This window comes from Babylonia areolata, chromosome 29 (assembly GCF_041734735.1).
Source record: "Babylonia areolata isolate BAREFJ2019XMU chromosome 29, ASM4173473v1, whole genome shotgun sequence".
Taxonomy (NCBI): domain Eukaryota; kingdom Metazoa; phylum Mollusca; class Gastropoda; order Neogastropoda; family Buccinidae; genus Babylonia; species Babylonia areolata.
Genome location: NC_134904.1, coordinates 19,880,490 through 19,905,095, shown reverse-complemented (window position 1 = coordinate 19,905,095; position 24,606 = coordinate 19,880,490). Strand labels below are relative to the sequence as shown.

At 42.5% G+C, this 24,606-nt stretch overlaps 1 protein-coding gene across 2 annotated transcripts in view; it reads right to left on the bottom strand.

Annotated features, from left to right (window-relative positions):
* Positions 1 to 9,139: 9,139 nt before the first annotated feature.
* Positions 9,140 to 24,606, bottom strand: part of LOC143274595 (HEAT repeat-containing protein 6-like) — a 51,500-nt gene continuing 36,033 nt past the window's right edge. For both annotated transcript variants that reach the window (XM_076578456.1, XM_076578457.1), the window contains exons 19-26: positions 24,055 to 24,179; positions 22,136 to 22,296; positions 20,599 to 20,675; positions 19,534 to 19,611; positions 17,582 to 17,803; positions 13,804 to 13,942; positions 11,525 to 11,641; positions 9,140 to 10,972 (exon numbers count right to left, since the gene is read on the bottom strand). In XM_076578456.1, coding sequence (XP_076434571.1) covers positions 10,911 to 10,972; positions 11,525 to 11,641; positions 13,804 to 13,942; positions 17,582 to 17,803; positions 19,534 to 19,611; positions 20,599 to 20,675; positions 22,136 to 22,296; positions 24,055 to 24,179 — 981 coding nt within the window. In that variant the 3' untranslated portion in view covers positions 9,140 to 10,910. The remainder of the gene's footprint in view (positions 10,973 to 11,524; positions 11,642 to 13,803; positions 13,943 to 17,581; positions 17,804 to 19,533; positions 19,612 to 20,598; positions 20,676 to 22,135; positions 22,297 to 24,054; positions 24,180 to 24,606) is intronic.

The window sequence follows — 24,606 nt, the reverse complement described above, 5'->3', positions numbered from 1 at the left end:
GAGGGGGGAGGGGTAAGCAGTTTCAGTTTCAGTTTCAGTTGCTCAAGGAGGCGTCACTGCGCTCGGACAAACCATATACGCTACACCACATCTGCCAAGCAGATGCCTGACCAGCAGCGTAACCCAACGCGCTTTGTCAGGCCTTGAGAAAAAAAAAAAAAAAAAAAAAAAAAAAAAAGGGGGGGGGGGGAAATAAATAATAGATAAGCTTACATAAATAAATAAATAAATAAATAAATAATAATTATAATATAGAAAAAGGTAGTAGTAATAATAATAGTAATACTAATAAAATGATAATAATAAAAAATAAATAAATAAATAAATAAGACAACAATGGTGATAATTAAGCGAATGAATGTAAAATATGACGACACACATTCACACATACACCCACACATGCATAACAGAAATGCACCAAACATGCAGTTTCACAGATATGAAAGTACAGTCAAATACATATAAACGTACATGAGCTCCAACACACACACACACACACACACACACATTACCTTGCACCTCCTCCAACCCCCTCCTCCACACACTCATTTCTAGCCTACGTATCGCAGCTTCCACGGCACACACACACACACACACACACACACACGCACGCAAACACACACTCACAGAGATGAACACTTACTTGTACAAGCACACACATATACGCCCATATTTCCCACCCCCAACCCCCACACATATATACAAAGATATATATATATATATATATATATATATATATATATATATATACACACACACACCCGTACACAGATCTCTCCTGACACTTGTGTACACTTACACTCTCGCGCATTCACAAACGCACTCAAAAACACAGACCCACACATCCACACAAACACACACACGCACACGCACAGAGGCTGCCAAGAGGGATGGGAAAAGATCTCTGATGCCAAGAACGTGGCGTCTAGTGTGTTGCTCAGTCTATTGTATTTGGAAAGGCCCACAGAGACTCTGTTCCGTTTTGAAGAAATTTGCGCAATGTTGGTTTGGAAATGATGCCGATATTTGTTTGATTTGCAAAGCATCGTGCTCTACCTTTCATGTTAGACTTTCGGCCGCTCCCTCTCTCTGCTTTTATTTCTTTGAGGCGATCGATGGTGTGATGGCCTTGTACCTGTTCTTTTTGGTATTCTTTGACTTTTCTGAGGATTTCCGATTTTCCTAGATGTAGGCCGCTCGTTGGTGTTGCGTTACCAGCAAGTCTGTCAGCTCGCTCATTTCCCTTAACACCTGCATGTCCCGGGCAGTATGACCATGTGAGTTTTTTAATCTGAAAGTTGCGCATTGCCTTATGCCACTCTGGGCTTCCCATTCCGTTTTCAATTTTCTGTATGAGGTTCATTGAGTCGGTTAGAATCATGGCATGTTGGTTTCCGGGCGTATGGATGGACGATAGCCACTGGAGGGCATGTGTCGCAGCTTCAACTTCCATCGTTAGGCTGGAGGTTGTGACTTTGTAGCCAGCATTCTCTTCCCAAATTGTTTTTCTCAAACGTTTCATACAACAGAGTGATCAAAGAAACTTAGATGAGAAAAAGAAATATATTGAGGAGTTAAACCAAACCCTTATGCAGACTGGACCTGATGATGACTTGACAATGGATGATCTAAACGAGGCAATAGCTAAATGCAAGAAAGAATCGGCTCCTGGCCCAGACAAAGTTCGTTACTCAGACATCAAGGAGCTATCGGAAGAAGACAGAAGCAAACTTTTCAGTCTATATCAAAACAGTTTCCACAATGGACAAGTGCCGGAGGACTGGACACACAGCTTCTTAAAACCCATACCAAAACCAGGAAAGGACCATCATCAGGTAAGCGGCTACCGGATCCTAACCATGCAAAACATTGCTGGAAAGCTCATGGAACGCATGATAGCCAGGAAACTTGCAAGGGATCTTGAACACAGGCACATTCTCCCTTCAAATCAAGGTGGTTACAGAACAGGCAAGTCCACATGGGAAAATGCAGCTGCTTTTGCATATGAGGTGTATGAAGGATTCCAAAGAAAAGAAGAAACACTAGCAGTAGCAATTGACCTTGAAGATGCCTACAATAAAGTCCAGTTTGCGCACCTCATGGAGCTGCTACTAAGTTATGGAGTAAGTTTGACACTGACAAGATGGATAGCAGCAGCGCTTCAGGAAAGAACTGTCGTCCTACGCCTCGGAGATTGGATGTCTGCACCTTCTAAACTATCCATGGGACTGCCACAAGGGTCTCCGCTCTCTCCTGTCCTCTACAATGTCTACACGAAGGGCCTTGCAGACTTAAACAACAATGGAATTGCTCGGGTGCTTACCCTTGCGGATGATGGCCTGGTCTTCAAAACTTCGAAAGATGCTGAGGAAAGAACTAAAGCCGTCCAGAAACAACTAAACAATATTGCTCAATGGTGCAAAGACACAGGATCTTCCATCAATCCAGCGAAAGCCCAAACGTTGCTGTGCACCCTTAACAACAAAACCGCGAGCAAATCACCACCTTCTGTGTCATTCGATGGAATTCAAATTGAGAAAACTGAATGCCTACGCTACCTAGGAATACACTTCGACAGGATGCTGACCTTCAGAAAACATACGGAAAATACTGTTCTCAAATGCAAAAAGGGCCTTTCAGTCTTAAAAGCAATGGCAACCAAAGGAATTGAACAACGCCACCTCTTCCTGCTATACCAATCACTCGTCCTCAGCGTGATCGACTACGGACTTGGGCTTACAACACCGTCTCAAAGCAACCTCCTAAAATTAGAAAGAGTACAAAATGAAGCTATGAGGCTGATCCTTGGAACAACAAAAGACACGCCCACAGAAACCATGCGATACCTGCTTGACCTTCCTTCAGTACAGGCCAGAAACAAGTTAGAACAGGTCAAGACCTACTTCAAAGCATTAGAAAACCCTCAAAACCCACTGCATGACGCAGTCAAAGAACCAAAAGGCAGCCGTCTAGGACGAGGAAGATCATGGATGGGACAAGCAGAAGACACAATCCAGCTAGTATGCCGACTACAAGACCTGAAAGAAACAAAAGAATGGGAGAAAAACCCCGAAAACCTCAACCATCTATTCAACACAGCCATTTCACCCACTCTAGGAAGACATTGTCGGGAATGGCCAGAGGGCAAAACTGATGCGGAAGTGAAGCTACTCATAGAAGAAAACAGTAAAGAAGAGGACATCATCATATACACAGATGGCTCAGTCACCAAAGACCAGTCTGGTTGGGGATTCACTGCGAAACAAAATGGAAAAAAAGGGGTAAGCATGAACAGCAACTAAGAACCGCTCAAAGGTGTTGGATTTTCTGGTTTGTTGTTTTCCCTCACTTTTTTATTTTTATTTTTTATTACATGGCACCTCACTGGATGCTTACACTCAGCCTGGGTGATCACTTTCAAAAGAACAAGTAGAATAACAACAAAAACATGAGCAATCTGCCTCAGCTGCATTCCAATGGGGGGTAATAATAATACAATAATACTTTTTTTTTTTCTTTTTTGGGGGGTGAGGGAGTGGGGGTGTAGGAGTTGTAGTGGGGCTTTCTGGACATCCTACAAGGTCCGCAAGGCCCTCAAGCAGCGCAAAAAGAAGGAGGGGGTGGGGGGGGGGGGAAGGGGGGGGAGGAGATGCTGGGTGAGCATAGAGTTAAGTCTTGTGACCGCAACCTGCAAGAGAAGTAGATGTTGGGTAAGCATAGAGTTAAGTCTTGTGACCGCAACCTGCTAAAGAAGTAAATGCTGGGTAAGCAAAAACAGCAACTGTTCAAAGAAGTTGAGTCCTGTGACCGCAACCTGCAAGAGAAGTCAATGTTGGGTAAGCATAAACAACGACTAAGACCTGTTCAAAGAAGTTGAGTCCTGTGACTGCAACATACTAAAAACGAACAGAGCTATTAGCAGTAAATGTTCCCTGACCAAAGATGACCATGAAAACATTCAATCTAAAGCAACAACAAAAATGGAATTCTAGAACTGAGGCAAAAGATGTACAATAAAAATAATAAAAATTTTAAAAAAGACCAAGAAAAGGCAAAATCCCGCTCTCCTCCCATCCCACGCATCCCCACGCCCCCCAAAAAGAAGTCAAATTTCAACAGTTACATTTATTGGAGTCAATACAGTAATTAGTGAAAGTATTCAGTGACTTGTATGTTGTTTTTCATAAGTCTTGGCCAAAGAAAAACTAGGGGTGGGGATGGGGGTGGGGGGACCTGTGTTACAGTCCTCCATTCCCTCCTCTCACCACCCCCTCCCCATCCTTTTTTCTTTAAGTTACTCCCAATGTATGGGAAAATGTTTTACTCAATAAAAGTTTTTCTTTTAATGACTCAGTCTGTAGGGTCAAATCATTGTGTCAAAGAAAGCCCCCAAAAAGCTTTACTGTGATTATATCATGATTAAAATAACTGACTTTTTAATTGTTTGTTTGACATCACCATTTTATTTCTCATCTTTTTATTTATTTATTTCTCTCTCTAAAAAAAAAAATCTATCTGTCCATCTATTTATTTATTTTTATGGCTGCATGGTTAAATCATCATTTTATAGAAAGCTCAGATATACTTTGTTGTTGTGATGACTGTGTTTATGACTATATGATTGAATCATTGTTTAGAGACAGGCCCATCAAGACTCTGCTGTGATGATGATTAAAGTTCTTGTTTGGTGTTCACTTGCTGGAGTTGTTTCACTTGCTTTCACTTTATGTCACACACACACACACACACATGCACACACACAGAGAACATGCACACGGGTGAACACACACACACACACACACACTGGCCGACTTGTACAGATAACAAGATGGGGAAGACTGATCCAACTGTGACAATTTTTCATGTCCATCACTAAATTCATTAAGTATACAAAGGTTATACTCCTCACAAACATGAATATATTTGTTTGAAAATACATCTATGTTTTGTGAGTGAAAAACACCACCACCCAAACAAACAAGAGGAGATATCACTAAAGTGTCAGTAGAATTAATTTCAATGCTTCCAGAAAAAAAAAAAAACAAAACTGTGACACGTAAAATGTCAGTCACCGGTTTCTCTCTCACTGTACGTTTTCCTGTGTACTGGTCAACAGTGATGAACAGCACTGGCTTGGAGTTATCTACCTTTTAAAGATCAGAGTTAACCCTTTGAGCCCTGACCACCGCTTTACCGGTGGCCGAGAAAAATTACATAATGCCCTGCCACCGGTTGAGCGGTGCGTAAACACTTGAAGCGTGCAGAGTCTCAACCTGGCCCGTCAGGGCAGAAATCAATGACAAAACGCGCGAGAAAACAACTGTACACAACGCAGAAAGTAATTGATATGCTTGATGATTTATCGGAAGTAGAGTATGACAATGATTACTCTGATAGTGAGGTGGAATTCGAATCGGATGATTTTGCTACAGATAGTGATGTTGAAAATGAATCTGAGCATGCAGAATCAGTTGATTAAAGGAGGCGTGTCAGGTTGAGACTCTGCACGCTTCAAGGTAGAAATCGATCTTTTTTATCCAAAGCGCATGCACAAAACACAGTGAAAAGGCACGGCAATGTTGGTACTACGTTTGCTGATGTCAGAATATTACGGTTTTTCTGATCGGCTCTTCAATATAAGTCAACCAATAGCAAAACACGATACAAGTGTTTACGCACCGCTCAACCGGTGGCCAGGCATTATGCCACCCCTCCCCACCACCGGTAAAGTGGTGGTCAGGGCTCAAAGGGTTAATGGTTTGGAGTTATGTACCTTTTAAAGATCAGAGTTATACTTCTCTATTGTTTGCTGTTGACCGCTCTTGGCCTCATCTGCATTTTTTTTTTTTTTTTTTTACTCAAAAAGTCTTTGTAAAAGACGTCACTAAACATACACATTTACTATGTAGATTGAACAGAACAGTGTATAAGACACAATCTTAACATACAAACTTGTTGTAAACTCTGTACAGTGCACATATTTGTCTAGCTGGTTTTATGAGATTTTTGGGGTGGTTAAACTGCCTTATATATTTGTAAGCATTGACTTATTTGCAGGAAAAAAAAAAGAAGAAAAGAAAATGTATTATTCGTCCCCTTCAACAATTTCACGAGTTTGTTTGGAAAATAAAAGCATTGCGTTTTCTCTGCAACTACTTCATGTAGTGTGTGTGTGTGTGTGTGTGTGTGTGTTCATACATGCACACATTTAATATGACAATAAAATGATGATGGTGTCTGTGTGTGCATGCATTCATTATTTTTGCATTATGAATATACTGAGTGCGTGCATGTGTGTATGTAGGTGTGTATGTGTGTGTGCATGCCTTTGAGTGGGTAAAACGTGGATGAGTCGATGAGATTTGCATGAACTTAATGCACTTTACAATGCACTTCAGACTTGAAAATAAAACCAGGCATGATCAAACTCTGTGAATCTCCACCATTCAAACTGATAACCTAATCACTGTACTGTTTTTTCTCCATGCCCATGTGCACATACGTTTCATGTAACACTGAACAACAGCTGTCCGAAACAATTCTTTTATTCTTGTTTCAAACAATCAAGCAAGCAAGGAAGCTCTCATCATGCCAAAAATGCAGCTCTGAGACGGCACATTTTGGCGTACATACCATACCTTTTTATCACAGACCGGAAAATAGCTTGCTCATTGTCAGGTGAACTAGCATGGCAAACTGGACGCATGGACACACACTGCTACTGACAAGGACTACCTACCTGTCAAACATCAGCAAAGGACCAAGTCACAGACATAAACATAAGAAAAGGACCAACTCACATACATCATATAAACATTAGCAAAGGACCAACTCATAATCATCATATAAAATGTCAACAAAGGACCAAACTCACAATCATCATATAAACATAGCAAAGTCCAAGTCACAGATATAAACATTAGAAAAGGACCAACTCACACACATCATATAAACACCAACAAAGGACCAACTCACAGACATCATATAAACATCAACAAAGGACCAACTCACATACAACACATAAACATCAACAAAGGACCAACTCACAGACACCATATAAACATCAACAAAGGACCAACTCACAGACACCATATAAACATCAACAAAGGACCAATTCACAGACACCATATAAACATAAAGGACCAACTCACATACATCTTGTAAACATCAACAAAGGACCAACTCACATACAACACATAAACATCAACAAAGGACCAACTCACACACATCATATAAACATCAATGAAGGACTAACTCACATACATCATATAAGCATCAACAAAGGACCAATTCACAGACACCATATAAACACAAAGGACCAACTCACATACATCTTGTAAACATCAACAAAGGACTAACTCACAGACATCATATAAACATCAACACAGGACCAATTCACAAACACCATATAAACACAAAGGACCAACTCACAGACACCATATAAACAACAGCAAAGGACCAACTCACACACATCATATAAACATCAATGAAGGACTAACTCACATACATCATATAAGCATCAACAAAGGACCAATTCACAGACACCATATAAACACAAAGGACCAACTCACAGACACCATATAAACATCAACAAAGGACCAACTCACACATCATATAAACATCAACAAAGGACCAACTCACACATCATATAAACATCAACAAAGGACCAACTCACAGACACCATATAAACATCAACAAAGGACCAACTCACAGACACCATATAAACATCAACAAAGGACCAACTCACAGACACCATATAAACATCAACAAAGGACCAACTCACAGACACCATATAAACATCAACAAAGGACCAACTCACAGACATCATATCAACATCAACAAAGGACCAACTCACAGACATCATATCAACATCAACAAAGGACCAACTCACAGACATCATAAAAAAAATTATAAACATCAACAAAGGACCAACTCACACACATAATATAAACATCAACAAAGGACCAACTCACAGACATCATAAAAAAATTATAAATATCAACAAAGGACCAACTCACACACACATCATATAAATCAGTCATTTGCTCACAGATTATTCTAAGAAACCAACAAATTACTGTTTGTTGGTAAATCACGATTTGTTGGTAATTTCATGAAAATTCCAAGACTTTTCCTGACATTGCTGCCGAGTAAAAAAACCCACAAAAACACTGGTTTCTACAGTCTGTCTATTTCTCCCAGACTTATCCACACTTCAGTGACTATGGGAACCCTGTTCTATTGTCAGCTGTCACCAGACCAGAAACATACGCACTAGACATTTTTCTTCTTTTCTTCTTCTTTTTTTTTTTTTTTTTTTTTGCTGCCCTATCATCTGCACAGTTTCAGTGACACTGGTCATTCCAAGTCCCCCCCCCCTCCACCCCCCCCACTCCCCCAACACAGCCACACCAGAGTTCATCTGTCGCTGTCCCAGTGTTGGCAGTCCACAAGGAATGGACAACTATATATTTCATGTTCACAATCCTGAACTAAGTGATATGGAGGTACACATCAACAACCATCTACCTGAAGATCTAGTCTTCAGCCCCATCCACATGTAATATGCGGCTTCTGTTCAAATGCGTGTGTGTGTGTGTGTGTGTGTGTGTGTGTATGAGTGTGAGTGTGAGTGTGTGTGTGTGTGTGCTTGCGTGCGTGCATGTGTGTGTGTGCATGCATGTATGTATTCAAATTTCTACTGAATCTGTGTCTGTGTATGATTTTCGATTATGTACTATGTGTTATGTACTATCCCCCCCAATATTCCTTGTGACCCTGGTACACTTGGTAATAAAGACATATTCTATTCTATTCTATCTTAAAACACACACACATGCACACACACACACGCACACACACAAATACACAGAGCCCATCTTTGCTTTTTCTGCTGAATATAATACTCATACATTCTCTTTGCCTCCGCTGTCATGTCCACTGATCAAGGTCGCCAGAGGAGAACATATGGTCTGAAACGTCGACCCTTCTTATCAAAGTGAGTCTTATTTCAAAATTCACTTCTTTTTTAATCTTCTTTTTTTTTTTTTTTTTTTACAGACTCTCCATTTGTCAGTTCCATACAATCAGCAGTAATTTTGTTCTACCGCCCCCCACCCCACCCCCACCCCCCCACACACACTTTCATGAAATTAAACCTCTGCAAACAGAAAAGCACAAATTCAAAAACAGGTGGATGATACAAAGCACAATGCCCGTGGTTTCTGAACACCCTTTTGCCCTCCATGAAAACATCAACAGCAGAATCAGCCACAGCAGGCACGGTCCATCATTTTTTGTTGGTTTTCTTTTCCTCAGCAGTGTGAAGACTTATTCAGCAGTGGTACTCAACAACAGACTAAAACTGGTATTGTTTACACACAGACTGAAATCAGTACTGTCTATACATTAAAGATGGCATGGTTTGGTCACGTCATACGACATAACACCCTCTCCAAAACCATCCTGCAAGGGAATGTAGAGGGAGGGCGCAGATGGGGGCGGCAGAGAAAGAGCTGGTCCGACAATGTCAAGGAATGGGCCAAAATGACGATGCCAGATCTCACGACAGCTGCCAACAGAACGGTGTGGCGAGCTATGACATCTTCCTCATGTCCCCCCAACGACCCCAGCGGTCAAGGGAATGAGTGAGTGAGTGAGTGTGATACATTAAAACATTAAAGGTTTAAACTCAGACTAAAATCAGTATTGTTTATACATTGAAACATCAAAGGTTTAATCTCAGACTAAAATCAGTATTGTTTATACATTGAAACACTAAAGGTTTAAACTCAGACTAAAATCAGTACTGTTTATACATTGAAACATTAAAGGTTTAAACTCAAACTAAAATCAGTATTGTTTTTACATTGAAATATAAAAGGTCCTGTTACTTTTTATGTCCATCTAGGCAGTGAATTCACATCCACTGTTTTTGTGGTTCAGCTTAGGTCCAATCTTCACATCCACTGTTTCTGTGGTTCAGCATAGGTCCAATCTTCTCATCCACTATTTTTTTTTTTTTCTTTTTTTTGCTGCCCCATCATCTGCGCCGTTTCAGTGGCATTACTCCCACGCCACTCATTTAGATTCCCCCATACACGGCCACACCCAGGTTCTCATCCACTATTTCTGTGGTTCAGTATAGGTCCAATCTTCTCAACCACTGTTTCTGTGGCTCAGTATAGGTCCAATCTTCTCATCCACTGTTTCTGTGGTTCAGCATAGGTCCAATCTTCTCATCCACTGTTTCTGTGGTTCAGCATAGGTCCAATCTTCTCATCCACTGTTTTTGTGGTTCAGCATAGGTCCAATCTTCTCCTGCCATTTTAATCTTCGCCAACCAAAGTCAGGTATCCATTCACACCTGGATGGACTGAGGAACATCGGAGTAGAAGTACAGAAGCTGATAATGACTACAGATGCCAACATAACTTCAAAGTATATTTCAAAGGGTTAAAGGCTCCACAGCCTTTTACCGCAATCAAGGCAGCGAACACATACCCACTGTGTCCAGGGTTCGGTGCAGGAAGGCGGGGCCCATTCCTCTCCTTCCCAACCCCAGGTACCCGTCCACACCAGGGTGGTGTGAGGAAAATCAGAGTACAGTGCCCTTCCCCAAAGGACACAACACCACGCCGAAGCATAGCTTCCAACCCTGGTCAGTGGATCAGAAGCCCAACGCCTGGCCACAGCGCCCACATGACGCTGTGTAAATGCACAAGTCTGCGTGAACCAAGGTGGGGATCAACGATGTCACTGTGTGCTCTACACGTCTCCAACGGATGCCCACTCTGCTTGGCTTCCGTTTCTGCCCACAAGACAAGAGTCAAGGAGTCGCCAACTAACGCTTGGCACAGCAGAACCTTGAAGAGAGGACTGGGTGCAGGGCTTGACCAGGTGGCGTCAGTTCAGTCGTAGATCTGTCTGAAGGCAGTCAGCCTGGGAGGTGTCACTTGGGCTTCAGCCTCTTCTGCAACACAGCAACGTGGAGTGAACACCAGCATGCACAGAAGGAGAAGAAAGAGATGCGTTTCTGCAATTTGTCACACATGCACACACACACACACACACCGACGTATATATACAAGCATTTATGCCAAATATCACTCATTATGTGTATAAGACAAAACACACACATACACACACACACAAGCATTCATGCCAACTATCACTCATTGTGGATGCATGATAGTCAGTTATGTCCGACTATGACCATCAGAACAGCAGGGGAGGCAACTGCTGTCTGAACTATCTAGCTAGAATTTGATTGTAGCGAAGAAATGTCTTGCCCAAGTTACATCCCCACTCTCTCGGCCAAGAGGGTTTTAGGACAGTCGGCACTGGGGATGGTTCCCAAAGGCCAGCCAGCCCCCAAGGCTGAAGCACTATGAGCCAGTGCAATTTTGCCTCCTAGTTTGAGAGTCATAGTCCTTCACAAAAGACAAAGCTCTGAATGATTTCGAAATATGACAAAGAAAACAAGCACCAGACTGTAAGGAAAAGGAACGTCCATCCAACTCACCAGAGTCCAGCAGACAGATCTCTCTCAGCAGCTGAAGCCCCGTGGCCAGGTCCTCTGTCAGCAGCTGGCAGCTGGCCAGGACTGACAGTCGCTGTCTGACACACTTCAGTGCTGACGCTGCAACATCCAGTCCATCCGTCACAACACCACCAACAACAAAGAAATGTCTGACACACTTCAGTGCTGACGCTGCAACATCCAGTCCATCCGTCACAACACCACCAACAACAAAGAAATGTCTAACACTTCAGTGCTGACGCTGCAACATCCAGTCCATCCGTCACAACACCACCAACAACAAAGAAATGTCTGACACTTCAGTGCTGACGCTGCAACATCCAGTCCATCCGTCACAACACCACCAACAACAAAGAAATGTCTGACACACTTCAGTGCTGACGCTGCAACATCCAGTCCATCCGTCACAACACCACCAACAACAAAGAAATGTCTGACACACTTCAGTGCTGACGCTGCAACATCCAGTCCATCCGTCACAACACCACCAACAACAAAGAAATGTCTGACACACTTCAGTGCTGACGCTGCAACATCCAGTCCATCCGTCACAACACCACCAACAGCAAAGAAATGTCTGACACACTTCAGTGCTGACGCTGCAACATCCAGTCCATCCGTCACAACACCACCAACAACAAAGAAATGTCTGACACTTCAGTGTTGATGCTGCAACATCCAGTCCATCCGTCACAACACCACCAACAACAAAGAAATGTCTGACACACTTCAGTGCTGACGCTGCAACATCCAGTCCATCCGTCACAACACCACCAACAACAAAGAAATGTCTGACACTTCAGTGCTGACGCTGCAACATCCAGTCCATCCGTCACAACACCACCAACAACAAAGAAATGTCTGACACACTTCAGTGCTGACGCTGCAACATCCAGTCCATCCGTCACAACACCACCAACAACAAAGAAATGTCTGACACACTTCAGTGCTGACGCTGCAACATCCAGTCCATCCGTCACAACACCACCAACAACAAAGAAATGTCTGACACTTCAGTGCTGACGCTGCAACATCCAGTCCATCCGTCACAACACCACCAACAACAAAGAAATGTCTAACACTTCAGTGCTGATGCTGCAACATCCAGTCCATCCGTCACAACACCACCAACAACAAAGAAATGTCTGACACACTTCAAACATCCAGTCCATCCGTCACAACACCACCAACAACACAGTCGCTGTCTGACACACTTCAGTGCTGACACTGCAACATCCAGTCCATCCGTCACAACACCACCAACAACAAAGAAATGTCTGACACACTTCAGTGCTGACACTGCAACATCCAGTCCATCCGTCACAACACCACCAACAACAAAGAAATGTCTGACACTTCAGTGCTGACGCTGCAACATCCAGTCCATCCGTCACAACACCACCAACAACAAAGAAATGTCTGACACACTTCAGTGCTGACGCTGCAACATCCAGTCCATCCGTCACAACACCACCAACAACAAAGAAATGTCTGACACACTTCAGTGCTGACGCTGCAACATCCAGTCCAACGGTCACAACACCACCAACAACAAAGAAATGTCTGACACACTTCAGTGCTGACGCTGCAACATCCAGTCCATCCATCACAACACCACCAACAACAAAGAAATTAAACCAACATACAGGATTCCAACAGATGAGGCTACACAAAATTCAACACTTTTTTCCCCTGGCCTTTTTCAAACCAACCTGAAAATTTTCCATTCCAAATGCAAAGCCATGCTGAATCAGAAATCTGTTCTGGTACATTGCTGACAAATGAGACTGGCGGATATCCAAATATTCTAACACCGTTAAATAAAAAAAAATAAAAATAAAAAAAAGTGTAAACAAACACACACACAACAGATAAGCAACAAACACACAGTCCCACACACATGAAAAGGAGGAGTTTGTATTATACTCCATGTTTGGTGTTACATATACTTACCATGTCAAACTGATGCAAACTAGGCCTACTGGTTTGCTCTGCTTGGCCAAATTTCGCGCGGCTAACAGTGAAAAGACGGGCCCGCCCGCTCTCAGCCAATCAAACGCCTCTAAAAGCTATAAGCGCTGAATCATTCCTTTGGCCAAGGCTCTCCACGCCATCTTGTCAGGTTTACGCTCTGTCTCGTCTTACGCTTTTTTCGGCTATTACAAAAGCACACACACACACACACACGCGCGCGCGCGCGCCCCAACACACAACAAACAAACACAACAACGACAAAAAAGCTGTACACATCCCACGCTGACCTCTGACAGGGGTTCTGGTGGCCAGGAAGTGGGCCATGTGCTCCTGGAACACCAGACCCTGGGTCTGTAAGGCCGGCAACAGACCACACACGTCCTCCACCTCGCTCAGGGACAGCATGTGCAGGGCTGCCAGGCACACCTGGGGACACACAGCCACAGGTGAGGCCAAGTGATCGTCTCTCTGCCGGAGGGGTGTGCCATGGAAATGTTTGGTTTTTACTGTCATCAAGTACTTCCTTGAGTGTGTGGAGGAGGGGGGTTAGAGGGGGTGAAGGGTAATGTGTGTGTGTGTGTGTGTGTGTGTGTTGGGGATCATGTGTTTATGTGTATTTCACTGTGCTTTCATATCTGTGAAACTGCATGTTTGGTGCATATCTGTTATGCATATGTGTGTGTGTATGTGTGAATGTGTGTCTGTATTTTTTACATTTATTTGCTCATTTATCATCATTGTTGTCTTTTTTATTCATTTATTTAATTAATTAATTAATTAATTTTATTATTATTATTATTATTAATATTATTATCTTTCATTTTTAAAAAAATTTTTAATTTTATTTTTTAATTTTTATTATTTTTTTTGTACACTTATAGTTGACTTCATCAAGTTTTTGCGCCTTATACATATTATTATTATTAGTAGTAGTAGTTCTTTTTTATGAATTTTTTTTTTCTTTTTTTTTTCTCTCTCCAGGCCTGACTAAGCACGTTGGGTTACGCTGCTGGTCAGGCATCTGCTTGGCAGATGTGGTGTAGCGTATATGGATTTGTCCGAACGCAGTGACGCCTCCTTGAGCAACTGAAACTGAAACTGAAAACTGATTTCCTTCCACACTTGGGAAAATCAGTGATGTCTCGCCTGATATGTCAAACTATCTTTATAGTGGAAATTAACACTATCGGTGATCTCTTACCTGTTTTGTCAAACTCTTTTTGTAGCGGAACTCAGCAAAATCGGTGATGCCTTACCTGCTCTGTCAAACTCTCTTTGTAGCGGAACTAAGCAAAATCAGTGATGCCTCGCTTGATATGTCAAACTATCTTCATAGTGGAACTCAACAAAATCACTGTCTTACATGTTCCATCAAACTGTCTTTGTACCGGATATTGGGAAAATCAGTGATGTCTCCCCTGATAAAGCAAATTATCTTCACAGTAGAACTTAACACAATCCTTGAGGTCTTACCTGTTCTGTCAAACTGTCTTTGTAGCGGAACTTGGGAAAATCATTGATGTCTCACTTGATATGTCAAAGATCTTCACAGTGGAACCTAACATAATCAGTGATGTCTTTCCTTTTCTGTCAAACTGTCTTTGTAGTGAACTCAGCAAAATCACTGATGCTTTACCTGTTCCGTCAAACTGTCTTTGTAGCAGAGCTCAGCAAAATTACTGATGCCTTACCTTTTCCATCAAACCATCTTTGTAGTGGAACTCAGCAAAAATCAATGATGCCTTACAAACATCCGTTGACAATGCTTTGTTGTTTGTTTCAAATAAGGCATATGAACATTTAGACAGGCCTGGCACATACATCGACTGATGTTTTTTGACTTCTCAAATGCCTTGAACACAATTCAGGCCCACCTTTTAGCTAATAAACTTTTACAGATGAAAATCAATTCTCCAACTTTCTGATGGATTTAGACTACCTCACCAACAGACCCCAATTTGTAAAATTTAAAGACTCTCTTTCCAGTGTTTTATACACTAATACTGGAGCTCCCCAGGGCACTGTACTGTCACCCTTCTCTTTTACTTTGTACACAGCCAACTGCAGGAGTGGCGCAGCATCGCGTCCACTCGTCAAGTTCACTGATGATTCAGCTCTGACGGGGCTTGTAACTGTTGACGACAACAATGAGTAAAGACAGGAGACTGACAATTCTACAACTGGATGTGATGAGAACATTTTAGAATTAAATGTTACAAAAACAAAAGAACTATTTATTGATTACAGGAAGAAGAAACAAAGTATGAATCAGACTATCATCAAAGGAGAGGCTGTTGAACAGGTCAACACATACAAATACCTTGGCGTAATTATTGACAACAAACTTTCATGGAATGAACACTCAGGTTCACTGGTAAAGAAAAAGTAAACAGTCGAATGTATTGCCTCATGAAACTGAAATCTTTCAATGTATGTAACCAGCTGACAGAAACGTTCTATTGTACTGTAGTTTCCAGTGTTCTGTTTTATGGTTCTGTGTGCTGAGGCGGGAATTTGACCAAACAGAACAAATGTGACCAACCAGAACAGACTTGACAAGATCATTAGAAAAGTGGGCGGGGTGGTGGGCAGAAGACAAGACAGTTTTGACAACGTGTACCTGAAAAAGATGACAGACAGGTTTTATACAATTTTCGACATTGAAACTAACCCTCTTTACTCAGATTTTAACAGCAAACGGGTGGACAGAAGTGGTAGGTTTACAAATCCTTATACAAGAACAACCTGTTACAGCTGTACCTGTATTCCATCTGCCATTTGGACACTCAACCTTGATAGACAGCACACACATTTTTAACACATCCACCTGTGCCATTTCTCTTGTTGCTGATGTTGTTGAAATTGTGTAAGAGCGGGGCTGGGGAAGGGGGCGGCGGGGCGCGGACGGGAGGAGGGGGGATGAGTGTGTGAGTGTGGGCATGGGCGTGTATTGCGAGCTGGAATGCAAGGTGCGTGTGTGTGGAAGAGGGTGGATGGCATGTCGGGGTGGGTGGCGGGAGGTGATGGTTCGAAGCTGTTTGGGGAGAATGGGGGATGTAGGTGATTGTGAATGTGTCAGGTTGTGTTTTGTTTTTTGCTTTTGTTTCTTATTTGTTTTTTTGTTTTTGTTTTGTTTTTTAATGAGTGGAAACATGTTTATATGTTAAAAACAGTGGTCATTTTTAAATGTATTTGCAGATAGTTGTCTCCCGAGTTTATAAAGGTGTTTGTTCACATGTTTGTTAAAACATTGTGTTTAATGCATACCTTCTGTAGCTGGAATAGGGTTTCTTATTCTGAAAATCAATGTTTCTTAATATATATAATAAAATTAAAACATATCTATTTCATGGTATCCAAGAATGTGATATTTTCATTGCACAAAATGGCACTGAAGAATTTATAATAACAAAATGATAATTTTATCATTGTGTCTCTTATTCGGAAATAGTGCTTCTTAGTTTTCCTTTAAGATACATGTTATAATTTCTTTTTCCGGAAATAGTGCTTCTCAGTTTTCTTTGAAATACATGTTGTAATTTCTCTTACTGTGTTATAAAGCAAGCTGTTACGTTTTATCACTTTCGTATCTAATTCAGTCTTTTCACTTGTAAGTTAAAATTTTGCTATGCTCATAAATATGCTAGACTCAACGCTGGGCTGAGAGACTGATTGGTGTGAGCGATGAGCCTTTGAATGCACATGTAATTTCCAATCGGATTAATCAAGATGTGTTGCATTGTATTGTAACTTTCATTGTAGTGGTAACACAATCGGTGATGTCTTACACATTCTGTCAACCTGTCTTTAAACAGAACTCTATACAATCAGTGATGCCTTACCTGTCCGTCAAACTGTCTTTATAGTGGAACTTGGCAAAAATCAGTGATGCCTTACCTGCTCCGTCAAACTGTCTTCGTAGCAGAATTCAGCAAAAATCACTCATACCTTACCTGTTCCGTCAAACTGTCTTTGTAGCAGAATTCAGCAAAAATCAGTGATGCCTTACCTGTTCCGTCAAACTGTCTTCGTAGGGGAATTCAGCAAACATCACTAATGCCTTACCTGTTCCGTCAAACTCTCTTTGTACCGGAACTCGGCAAAATCTGTGATGTCGTCTGCTGTTTTCAAAGCCTCCACCAGACTGCGCCAGACCATGACGTAGAGCGCCACCTGGCCATAGTGGCAGCGGTGGCCAGGAACGGACAGCGCCAGGGCAGCATTGATTCGAACCTTGAAGTTCTTGCAGTCCTTGACCACTTGGGCCAGAGCCGTCAGCACAGAGTCCTGTTGATTCCAACAGTGTATTACTTGGAACAAGCCACAATACATAACAGTGATGGATAAACAAGACATGAAGAAAATCCTGTTCGAAGTCCTGTCCTGACAAATGTACATGGTAAGTTTGTGGCGGACGGGATGTCTTCACAGCCGCAAGCGCAAGTCCCACTGTGTCACAGAGTTCATTCTATGAGGATGGATGAGATGGGTTTTGAGGGGTGTGTGTGTGTGTGTGTGTGTGTGTGTGTGTGTGTGTGTGTGTGTGTGTGTGTGTGTGTGTGCAAAATGTCATTCTAACTTTCTGTCCTGGTGTGTCAGGGTGTTGACTGGTTAGAAGGAATGTGCATGCAAGTCTGCATGCATACATACGTGCGAGTGTGTGTGTGTGTGTGTGTGTGTGTGTAGTAGTAGTGTTCAGTTTTAGAAGGAGAAGAAAAAAAATAGTGAGAGAGATATATATATAGAGTGTGTGTATGCTTGTATGTGTGTGAGTGTGAATGAGTGTGTGTGTATGTATGTGTGTGTGTGTGCATGCGCATGTGTGTGTGTGTGTGTGTGTGTGTGTGTGTGTGTGTGTGTGCTTAGAGAGAGAGAGAGAGAGAGAGTGAGACAGAGAGACCGACAGAGAGGGGGGGGGGGGAGAGAGAGGGGGGGGGGAGAGAGAGAGAGACACTGGACACTGGAACTGGACACTGGAATTATTTATTGTCATTGCCAAGAAAGGTCTTTTGACAAGGGGGCAACAACATAAAAAAACAATAAAACAAACAAACTATATTTGTTCTCTGAACCCTTCAGTCAGTTTACTAACTATTTTCTAAGAAAATATGCAATACTTGGAAACACTTAAGTCACATACTGACAAAAACTCAACGAAACGTAACTAAAGAAAAACAAAAATGTAATGATAATAAAATAACAAAACGAATGGGAACTGACTCGACCATCCATTCAAAAAATATATCAAACCAATACAGACTGCCTCAACAATGCACTCAAGTATGCAATGTTATGTTTTCTGTTTTGTCCAAGTAAAACAGCAACTTCTGTACTGACTATAATTAAATGTCTTCTATGCTGTTGATACCATTATGACTTATGTACCTTTGTCTCATTGTCTGAGCTTCTGCAGTAAGAGAGAGAGAGACTGAGATGAGATGATTTATTCACTCAAGGCCATAGCCCCATATGAATGAAGGGCGATAATACAGTATAGAGATGTCACCATACTATCTGTAAACAATTCACCATTTTCACAGTTAGTTAAAGAAATTATGATAATACCGTTTCTCTTGACTTAAAAGCTCTGTGTAAATACAATGCGAGATTACGTATGACACCATCATCAGATGATGCCATCAATAAACATAATTTAAACAAACATGGACGTTCATAATATTTCTTTGGAATAAATCTTACGTGAAATCCATGCAACACAGGACACATCAAAACAAAATGCACTTCATCTTCATTTGACAGCTTGCACAAAGGACACAACTTCTCTGTGTGATCAACAATCTTATAACGATATCTGTGCATATGAATTTCAGAAATGCCAAATCTAAATCTTGTTAATAAAACTCGTAGATATCTTTCCATGTTAAACAAAAGATAATTCTTTACTAAATGTGTAGAAGTATGAGATCTGTAAGAGAGAGAGAGAGAGAGAGAGAGAGGGAGAGAGAGAGAGAGAGGGAGAGAGACATAGTGGCTGTCATGACGGAAGAATGACTGACCAGCCAGGCAGGCTGACTGGTGAACAGCAGGGGGTTCCTCATCATGTTGGCCATGGCGTAACAGCTGTTCCAGCGAACCTGTAACATGTAACACCGCACAGTACAGTTACTCCTCACTTCTTCCTGCACTCAGCTCTGCACCACACTCTTGACTGCATGGTGTTTATCAGGTGTGTGTGTGTGTGTGTGTGTGTGTGTGTGTGTATGTGTGTGTGTGTGTGTGTATGTATGTGTGTGTGTGTGTGTGTGTTTGTGTATGTGTGTGTGTGTGTGTGTGTGTGTGTGTGTGTTTGTGTCTGTGTGTGTGTATGTCTGTGTCTGTGCGTATGTGTACGTATGTATATTTGTACATTTGTATTTGTATATTTGTATTTCTTTTTATCACAACAGATTTCTCCTTGTGAAATACAGGCTGCTCTCCCCAGGGAGAGTGTGTCGCTACACTACAGCGCCACCCTTTTTTTTTGTTGTATTTTTTCCTGTGTGCAGTTTTATTTGTTTTTCCTATCAAAGTGGATTTTTCTACAGAATTTTGCCAGGAAAAACCCTTTTGTTGCCGTGGGTTCTTTTACGTGTGCTAAGTGCATGCTGCACACAGGACCTCAGTTTACTGTCTCATCCGAATGACTAGCGTCCAGACCACCACTCAATGTGTAGTGGAGGGGGAGAAAATATTGGTGGCTGAGCCGTGATTCAAACTAGCACACTCAGATTCTCTTGCTTCCTAGGTGGACGCGTTACCTCTAGGCCATCACTCCACACTCCACGCATATGCATGTGTCAACGAGTGTGTGTGCCTAGGTTTATAAAGATTAAAGATATTAACACAAACAAGCCCTTTATATTTTCTTATGTTGACAGATCTAAATACTGAAATATGCGTGTGTGCGTGTGCGTGTGCGAGTGTGCGAGTGTGTGTGTGTGTGTGTGTGTGTGTGTGTGTGTGTGCATGCATGCATGTGGTGAGTACATGTGTGCATGAGTGGGTGTGTGGATGTCTGTGCAAGGGTTGAAAACCCCCCAAAAAAAACAAATGAAGAAAAGAAGGAAAGAAGAATCCCTGACCTTCATAGGCCCGCTGTTCATGGTTTTGATGATGACCTTGACACTGTTGGACACAGCCTCCACCATGTGACTTTTCCCTGCCAACACAATGTTTGTCTATTGTGTGAACATGTACCTCTTTCATAACTCTGTCTGTCTACAGTGTGAACATGTACACCTGTCATCACTCTGTCTACAGTGTGAACATGTACATCTGTCATCACTATGTCTACAGTGTGAACATGTACACCTGTCATCACTCTGTCTGTCTACAGTGTGAACATGTACCTCTTTCATCACTCTGTCTGTCTACAGTGTGAACATGTACATCTGTCATCACTCTGTCTGTCTACAGTGTGAACATGTACACCTGTCATCACTCTTGTCTACAGTGTGAACATGTACATCTGTCATCACTCTGTCTGTCTACGGTGTGAACATGTACATCTGTCATCACTCTGTCTACAGTGTGAACATGTACATCTGTCATCACTCTGTCTGTCTACAGTGTGAACATGTACATCTGTCATCACTCTGTCTGTCTACAGTGTGAACATGTACACCTGTCATCACTCTGTCTGTCTACAGTGTGAACATGTACACCTGTCATCACTCTGTCTACAGTGTGAACATGTACATCTGTCATCGCTGTCTACAGTGTGAACATATACATCTGTCATCGCTGTCTACAGTGTGAACATGTACATCTGTCATCACTCTGTCTACAGTGTGAACATGTACATCTGTCATCACTCTGTCTGTCTACAGTGTGAACATGTACATCTGTCATCACTCTGTCTGTCTACAGTGTGAACATGTACATCTGTCATCACTCTGTCTGTCTACAGTGTGAACATGTACATCTGTCATCACTCTGTCTACAGTGTGAACATGTACATGTCATCACTCTGTCTACAGTGTGAACATGTACATCTGTCATCACCCTGTCTGTCTATAGTGTGAACATGTTCATCTATCATCACTCTGTCTGTCTACAGTGTGAACATGTACATCTGTCATCACTGTCTGTCTACAGTGTGAACATGTACATCTGTCATCACTCTGTCTGTCTACAGTGTGAACATGTACATCTGTCATCACTCTGTCTACAGTGTGAACATGTACATCTGTGTAACTATGGCTCAATGTGGCTCAGTTCTTGTGTGACTGTGGCTCAGCAGTGGATGATGCTGCCCACTTCTTGTTACACTTCACCTTTTCGCTCTCTGTCACACCACACACACACAGAGACACACACACACACATACAAGGACACAGACACACACACAGACACAAACACAGAAACAAACACACACACACAGACACAGACACACACAAGGACACACAGACACACACACAGACATACACACTCACAGAGACACAGACACAGACATACACACTCACAGAGACACAGACACAGAGACACACAGACACACACACTCTCACAGACACACACACATACACACACACTCTCACAGACACACACACACACACACACTCTCTCAGAGACACACACACACACACAAGGACACACACACACACACACACAGCCCCTCACCCAGGCTCCTGGCAGGGAGGTATCTCAGGATGTTGCCCACGGCCCTCACTGCGTTACACTTCACCTTGTCGCTCTCCTGTGTAGCGTTGCTAGCCGCTGTCAGCATCGTCGACAGCAACATGTCCGAGAACTGGTCCATGAAGCCCACGTCCTGGTTGTCCCTGGCAACAGGAGGTATTGTGTTGTGTTCAATCAATCAATCAATAATCAGAAACACTTCATTAATCCACATGGAAATTAAGTTGTGCAATCACAGTCTTGTTGTAAACACTGGCATAAAATCATCATGCGCAACATAAGAAGAGATTAAAACTAGTCAAATAAGAATTCACAATAGCTGACGATAGACTAACACCCCCTCTGCACACACACATACCGTGTTGTGTTGTGTGTTGTGTTGTGTTGGACAGGTGCAAAAGCCAAGTGGTTAAAGCGTTGGACTTTCAATCTGAGGGTCCTGGGTTCGAATCTCGGTAATGGCACCTGGTGGGTAAAGGGTGAAGATTTTCGGATCTCCCAGGTCAACATATGTGCAGACCTGCTTGTGCCTGAACCCCCTTTGTGTGTAATACGCACGTTAAAGATCCTGTAATCCATGTCAGTGTTCGGTGGGTCATGGAAACAAGAACATACCCTCTGAAGGAGAAACTGTTGACAGATTTGCCAATAAAAAGTGACAGCTCTGAAACAGGGTAGTCATTATATTTACAGACTTACACAAAGGTTTGATCATATTCCCATGCTCCAATAAGAACACCGATTCATGATACAAATACATGCTAAACACTGTATCAGCTCACATGTTTTATCCTCAGTGATGTGGATTGCATAAATTTCCCAGATTCAGAGAGCTGCGAGAGACAGGAAGGAACTGACGGAGAAAACTGGCCTAGAAACCACCTGCGTTGCCCTGACAACCTTCCACTGGTTTCTGGGATAGGTGAAGGTGAAGGCTGTATCAATACCAATGCAGGTCTGAACCACACTGAGCTAGTTTATTCTTCTCTCCCTGGATTTAAATATCAAGCACTTTCATGGGTTCTTTTGGCAGACTAGAAATACTGAATCGTCTGGAATAAACTTCTCTACTTCTTCTTCTGCGTTCACTCGTATGCACACGAGTGGGCTTTTACGTGTATGACCGTTTTTACCCCGCCATGTAGGCAGCCATACTCCGTTTTCGGGGGTGTGGATGCTGGGTATGTTCTTTTTTTTTTTTTTTTTTTTTTTTTTTTGACGCTTTGACACTTTTATTGTCATTACCTGTAAGGGTCTATTGACAAGGGGGTGACGGGGATTAATTCTTAAATCCCCTTAAGTGCAAAGCAAGCTGGGTATGTTCTTGTTTCCATAACCCACCGAACGCTGACATGGATTACAGGATCTTTAACGTGCGTATTTGATCTTCTGCTTGCATATACACACGAAGGGGGTTCAGGCACTAGCAGGTCTGCACATATGTTGACCTGGGAGATCGTAAAAATCTCCACCCTTTACCCACCAGGCGCCGTCACCGTGATTCGAACCCGGGACCCTCAGACTGACATTCCAACGCTTTAACCACTCGGCTATTGCGCCCGTCAACTTCTCTATGAAAATCCTGAGTTAAGCCTGATTGTGACAAAGCACATTATAATTACCATTATCATCATTCTTGTCACTATCATTAATACTACCCCCAAGAGTGGAGTATGGCTGCCTACACGTCGGGGTAAAAACAGTCATACACGTAAAAGCCTACTCCTGTACATAGGAGTGAATGTGGGAGTTGCAGCCCACGAACGAAGAAGAAGAATAATCATCATCATCATCATCACTTTTATCATTATTACTATTATCATCATCATCACTGTCATCATGAAGCCTGACTGTGAGAGAGAGACAGACAGCAGACAGGAGAGGAGGGTGGGTGGACTCACTTGTTGACGACCAGAGCGTCACAGAGGTTGCCTAGCGACCAGGCGGCCTTGATCTTCACGTTGATGCTGGGCACGCTCAGACACTTCAGCATGGCATTGGCCGCGTCAGCCACAAAGGTCACATCCTGAAAACGAGGTGATGTATTGTATCACACTGAAAGGGTGCAATAGCCGAGTGGTTAAAGCGTTGGACTTTAAATCTGAAGGTCCTGGGTTCGAATCTTGCTAACGGCGCCTGGTAGGTAAAGGGTGGAGATTTTTCCAATCTCCCAGGTCAACATATGTGCAGACCTGCTTGTGCCTGAACCCCCTTCGTGCGTAATATGCACGTTAAAGATCCTGTAATCCATGTCAGCGTTCGGTGGGTTATGGAAACAAGAACATACCCAGCATGCACACCCCTGAAAGCGGAGTATGGCTGCCTACATGGTGGGGTAAAAACGGTCATACACGTAACAGGCCACTCGTGTACATACACGTGAACATGGGAGTTGCCGCCCACGAACGAAGAAGTATTACAATGACCTGTACTGTAGTGTGCTATGTCTTATC